Genomic DNA, 5457 nt, shown 5'->3' with positions numbered 1-5457 from the left:
GGGGGGGGGGTTTGAAAGTATTCTTTAATATTGTTTCCAATCGCACTTGACGCTGGTCGACGACGGTGGCGAGAGGGGCGAATTTTCAGCTTTTTACTGCGCTGATCTTCGTGGTTTAAATTACCTATCGCTTTGCTACTCCTTTGCTTCGGTCCGAGTGACTAGGTGCGGTTTTGTGTCATCGTTTTGGCGCCATTACTATAGTAGTTCCTGCCGCTGTAACTATGGAAGCTATTCTATTAATTAACCGCAAATGCCCCATTTGTACAAATGTACATGTATCAAATATGTGGGCCATTTCAACAAATATCGGTAGGGCGGTAGGGCGAACGAACATAAAGTTGAGGAAGAGGAACAACGCTGACAGGCCTCTCTGAAAGAAAAGTCAGTGGGTACGTTCTAGGTAGGTAGAGTCAGTCGATATGCGGAAACGGCGGAGAATGACGCATACCACAACCAAGCCAAGGTGCCTTTTTGAAATCCAGACCTCATTGAGATCTCTGAAGACGTCCGAGCTGTAGAATACAATGAAATTCACAGCCGTTGCAGTCTGACCTATCATAGGTATAGCCGCCCCACGAAGAACATGAGAATAATGCTTGGTCCTATTCAGATGGAATACATACGATGGGCAAGCCCTTCCGTAGTACGGAAGCCGAAAAAGGCTCCACATATCCTGAAGCCAAGAGGTCTGATTTCTTCGCCCCTAGTGAAGACCCGCGTTGGCCACAAACTTGGTTGTTTGTCAGGTATAATGCCGCGCCTTCTGGGGTCTATTTCCGACTCGTGCTGGAGCTGAGCCTCCAATCGCCATAGGTTATACATGGCTTCCAGCTTTGAACTATTAAGATATGTAAACCTTAGCAATACCTCTACATACCTGCACGTCCATGTACCTTAGCCCCGAAAAAGTTCTAAAGGCCTGGATGTAGTCTGGTTTTAGTAAGCCGCTGGGCCAAAAACAGAGACATCACTTGTACTTGCTGCCTCTCCGAATGAGTGGACAAGGGCTATCTAAATCTGCCAATTGCATCTATGATTATTCTCCGCCGTTTGGATTTTGGGGGCTATTTGTGCTAGCACCGGGGATATGATGGTTAGTACTACCGGCCCGGCATTGGTTACCCACTGGCTTGGAAGGCCGTGAGATGAAAGCAAAAGCCAAGTGCGATTGCGATCGTCACGTAGCTGCCATGACCTCAAGATTCTACCATAGCTACCGTTAGAGGATTTAGCAGCTAGAATTGGCGCTAGCATTCGTAGCAATTTAGTGTACCGCTAAGTGGTCTGGGGAGTTGACCTACGATCGAGGCTTCTGCAGCCACTCTGGATCAATGGTGGTGAGCTTGTGGGGATCATCTTTAGGTTGAAGAGGAAAGAATGAAAGGAGCGGTTATCCATATAGAGGGGATGAAACGACAAGTTAGAAGCTGTGGCGTATTCCGGCTGCAAGATGATCCTAAAATTAGGCATGCTGCATGGACTGGCTCAAGTATCTAAGGACGCCGAACTGTACAACTTTGAAACTCACTAGCGAGACAAGCTCTGCAAATCTTAGTGCTGGTCGCCTGCCGTTCAAATAATACGAGCGATGTAAGCGCCAGCACCAACGCTGTCGAATTGAATAGAAATGCACGACTTAGACTGCTTTGAAGAGCCGCCATGCCGTGGCCTTGAATGAAGATGACGTTCACCGTAGCCCAGCTAAAAACGCCTGCAATGAAGAACAAAATTGTTCGTTTGCGATGTAGCCGCTAAGGAGCAATCACAGAGAGCAGCAGAGGGGTCTCACAAAAGGGTTCGCAGATGTTGAAGGGTGCTGTAGTTTTTGTAGCAGGCCGAAGAAAGCCTAGTTCTAAAGAGGAGAGGACTTCTAAAGGTGGTGCGGGAAGGTGGAGTGAGAGAAAAGCAAAGTGTCCAGGAGTGATGGGTGGAACCATGAGCACTGCGACAAGGTTGTTTGTGATATGGTGGTGTTTGTGCAGCCGCCGAATTAGCATCTATGGGAGGAGAACAGAGAAAATAGTCAGAACCCAGCCTACCAAGGTCCTAGGGTTGTAGAGAGAGTCAACCAGCTGATACTTAGATTATCCATCGCTAGACGCCGCCGAGCAAATCGCGAATGCGCTTAGAATCGAAGTCTAAATCTGTTTGCGTCCCTTCTCCGGTCGATACCTACGGGCTAGCTGGGCCTCTAAATTCTAGGGTAAAGCTTTGTCTTGAAGATGCAACCAAGGGAGAGGATTGCGAAAATGCTCTAGGTCAAATAACGATGACTTGTCTAGCTGGGATGGACTTCGCATGTGTCGCTGGCTTCAACTAAGTGAGACTATTTTCAGATATATCCGTAAAAGGAAAGCGGGGAAACCGTCGAAGGTTCGGTCAGTCAACTGGGCCTTGACTTGACGATAAGTGACCGGAGATGAGTCGGTAGCTCGGAGATTGATCGGGACTGGTCTCCTTGTCGGATAACCTTCGAAGATAGCAAGTTTCTATATTAAAGCAGCCCTCGCTAAAGGTATGTCCTTTCAAACCTTAGAGCGTAAGAAATACGCTCTAAGCAGGCATTGCTGCCTTGCGCTGCCTTATGCTATCTTGTACTCACACTTTTACCCAGCATCCTGCCTGGCCGCTAAGAATCCTTCCCAGGCAGCAACGTACTCTGCCACCACGACTTCACATATTTAAGGCACATGACAGCGCGTTAAAGTCGCGGAACAGTATTTTCTCATAGCGCGCTTCTTCTTAGCTCTTCATCTACCACAGCACTTATAAATACAACATGTCGCTCTTCGCGCTAAAGCCGGTTGGGGCTACCAGCGCCAATTCACCTTCAACAGCACCGATACTACGGCAAACTAATGATCCTCGATACCCAAAGAGGAAGCGCAACGAAGTGCGTTATGTTGCCTCTGATGTTAGCGATAGCGATTTGGATGTGGATGATTCTACCGATTCAGAGACTGATGCCGAAGAATATGGTGTGATGAAAAAGGTGCGTTCCATGTTCATTTCCACTACTCCTTCCACACCTGTCTCCACCACCCACTCTCTCCAGATTTTGCATGGTTTATGTTTTATTTAAATTAACCCAGCGCGTCCGAACATACCAACCCTGCTCCTCTAAGCCCCTCCCAAAACACAAAATCTTCCCCTTTATGTCTTTGCCTGCTGAACTTCGCAACCGGATCTACGAGGAATGTCTCCCGGACATGACGCGAACAACCGAGGAACACAGAGATGGAGACACGGAATCCAAACCATCAATCTGGTTCTACGAAAAGCAGAAATCGTATAAACGAACCGTTGAGCAGATCCTGGCTTCAGACGACGAGAAACTACTGCAACATGCATGGACCAGCTACTCTAATTTCCTGCAAAGAGGCACCACAAGCAGTGGACGGTTGCGACCTGTTCGACTAACCGAGGACTCAGATGCTGAAGATGATGTACTCGTCGACCTAAAACCAAAGCGGCTTGCGCTGTCGATCCTCGCAGTCAGCAAAACCATCTACGCGGAGGCAGCACCAATGCTGTACTCTCAAATCCTCGTATTTACTGACACCTCTGCTTTAATGGCCTTTGCATCCCAGCTTTCCTCCATGACCGCCCGCCTCCTCCGCCATATCAAAGTGCAACTCTGGATTTCCACGCGCTCGCGAAAAAGCACGGGATTCAGTGCCATGGCAATGCTCGCCGCGAAGGGAGCTACTGAGCTTGAAACAATGCATATCAACTGCTCAATTGGCCATTTCTGGTCGTACAGTTGGCGCGATAAGAGTAGGGAGCAGAAAGTGCCGAAGAGGGTTGCGAGGAAGGTGTACCGGGAATGTTATTTGTGGCTGGAGGCTGTGGGACGAGCGAAGGGAGACCTGAGGGCGGGTGTGGAGGTACTGAGGCTATGTGAGACGAACTTTGAGGGCTGGGATACCGGCGTGGAGGATGGAGTCAGGATGTATAAGGAGGAGTTAGGGAGGCTGTTGGGAGGCAGGGTTTGAGGAGAAGCGGACTATCTTCGTACCGTCATTTGCATAGTGTTGCTAGAGAATTGTGGGCTAGCAACGGAGTAAGGGGATTTTTTGCATCCTAAACTAGTAGCGTGAAAGTTATGTCTCCTTTTCAGAACTTATTCAAGATCCTTTTGGTTAGCGTTTAGCAAAACAAGCAGTTGTAAGGCACGATTCAGTCCTTGCTAGTCGGGTTAAATGCATTAGCGCTTTATATACAAATCACACGCAAAGATGTATATCTGCAGTAAAAGGACAGTCTATAATTTTCATCTCTATTTACTCCCTTCCCTTCCCCCCTAAAAATAGAAGCAGCAGCAGCTGTACCTCTGCACTAATCTACCACTATCTCTCGTTGGAACGTATATTAGTTACCTTCCAAGAACATCCTTACAGAAAACCTTCAGACTTGCTAATATAAAAGAATTTAGCGTCCCAAAAGCACTCACCTTTACTCTAGCCGATTATAATCTAATCGGATTCGGCCAAGATGCTCAAACTAGACCGACCCTTTCGCCGCGCTCCTCTCCTGGTCTCCAACCAAGAATCCTTAGCAGCAAGGTCGAAATTAGTACCTACTCCCATAACGTTTCCTAGCCCCTCCGGAATAGGTCTTTGGCGGTTGGATTTCAATTAGCGGCACGGAATCGAGGGAGGAGAGGCGGGGGGTTCTCCGTCTACGTGGGATCGAGGGCGGAGGTATTTGCGGGTGTGATCGCGCCTGCCATAGCAGCAAAGGAGCCAGGAGACGATAATGCCAATAGCTAGGATGTGCAAAATAATCGCGAGTAAGTTAAGGCCAATTTGACCAGTCGGGGAGATTGCGCATACCAGCGCGTGCAACAGTCGGTATTACGCTTCGTACGGAATTGTCCAAACGCAATTTTTCGGCGGTCCGTATAGTCGTGAGCGCTCATAGTAATTGCGACCGTACCGTACTAAAATCAAAGCCGTAGTACGGCTGTACAGTTCCTAATTACGAAGGAGGCGTGAGTTTAGCGTCTAGGAGCGTTTAGGCGTTAGATGTTGCAGATCTAGACTGCTTTAGGCATAGGATATACCCACATTATGTAAATGCAAAGCTTTAACTATTAACTTCTTTTTTATTTTATTTTCTATATAATAAGTAACGTACCTAACGGGTTGGCCGGCCACACGGGTCAGCCGGCCACTTTTGCTAAGCCCCTACTAAACTCTACCTATCTACATAATGCCTTAACAACAACACTAAATTAAATTTTCTAAAGAACATTAGATATAGCTTACTTTTTAGGCTTTTAAATAAAACTTAAAACTTTTTTTATAACACGCTGCAGCTATCTATAATGTCTTTTACACAACACTAAGTAATTAACGCGCTAGACAGCCTTTATAAGCAGAATGCTAGCCTAAATTAAGGAATCTAACTAAGCTTAAAAAGAAGGTAGTTATTAAGTATATACTTAAGCTT

General features: G+C 47.2%; 3 protein-coding genes across 3 annotated transcripts in view; 2 read left to right on the top strand and 1 right to left on the bottom strand.

Moving 5' to 3' along the window:
- BDR25DRAFT_392654 (Isochorismatase hydrolase) overlaps positions 1-105 on the top strand; it is a gene marked incomplete at its 3' end in the record, with an annotated part of 996 nt that extends 891 nt beyond the window's left edge. The window contains exon 3 of the mRNA XM_033698212.1: positions 74-105. Within this exon, the coding sequence (XP_033549562.1) occupies positions 74-105 (32 nt within the window). The remainder of the gene's footprint in view (positions 1-73) is intronic.
- Positions 106-161: 56 nt separating this feature from the next.
- Positions 162-2732, bottom strand: BDR25DRAFT_353050 (uncharacterized protein; the record flags this gene model as incomplete). The annotated part of the gene is made up of 19 exons (XM_033695097.1): positions 162-198; positions 249-360; positions 397-598; positions 627-706; positions 735-834; positions 881-950; positions 975-1033; positions 1084-1238; positions 1277-1300; positions 1326-1487; positions 1532-1754; positions 1793-1819; positions 1872-2000; positions 2034-2075; positions 2104-2162; positions 2233-2257; positions 2331-2492; positions 2606-2632; positions 2694-2732. The coding sequence occupies 19 exons, from the start codon at positions 2730-2732 to the stop codon at positions 162-164; spliced, it is 1734 nt and encodes a 577-aa protein (XP_033549561.1).
- Positions 2733-2782: 50 nt separating this feature from the next.
- BDR25DRAFT_341597 (uncharacterized protein) lies at positions 2783-3998 on the top strand (the record flags this gene model as incomplete). The annotated part of the gene is made up of 2 exons (XM_033693618.1): positions 2783-2995; positions 3096-3998. 2 exons carry the CDS (start codon positions 2783-2785, stop codon positions 3996-3998), a joined length of 1116 nt encoding a protein of 371 aa, XP_033549560.1.
- Positions 3999-5457: the final 1459 nt, after the last annotated feature.

This window comes from Lindgomyces ingoldianus (assembly GCF_010093535.1).
Source record: "Lindgomyces ingoldianus strain ATCC 200398 unplaced genomic scaffold BDR25scaffold_10, whole genome shotgun sequence".
NCBI lineage: Eukaryota > Fungi > Ascomycota > Dothideomycetes > Pleosporales > Lindgomycetaceae > Lindgomyces > Lindgomyces ingoldianus.
Note: the sequence above shows the minus strand (reverse complement) of the source record. Positions and strands in the feature narration are given on the sequence as shown.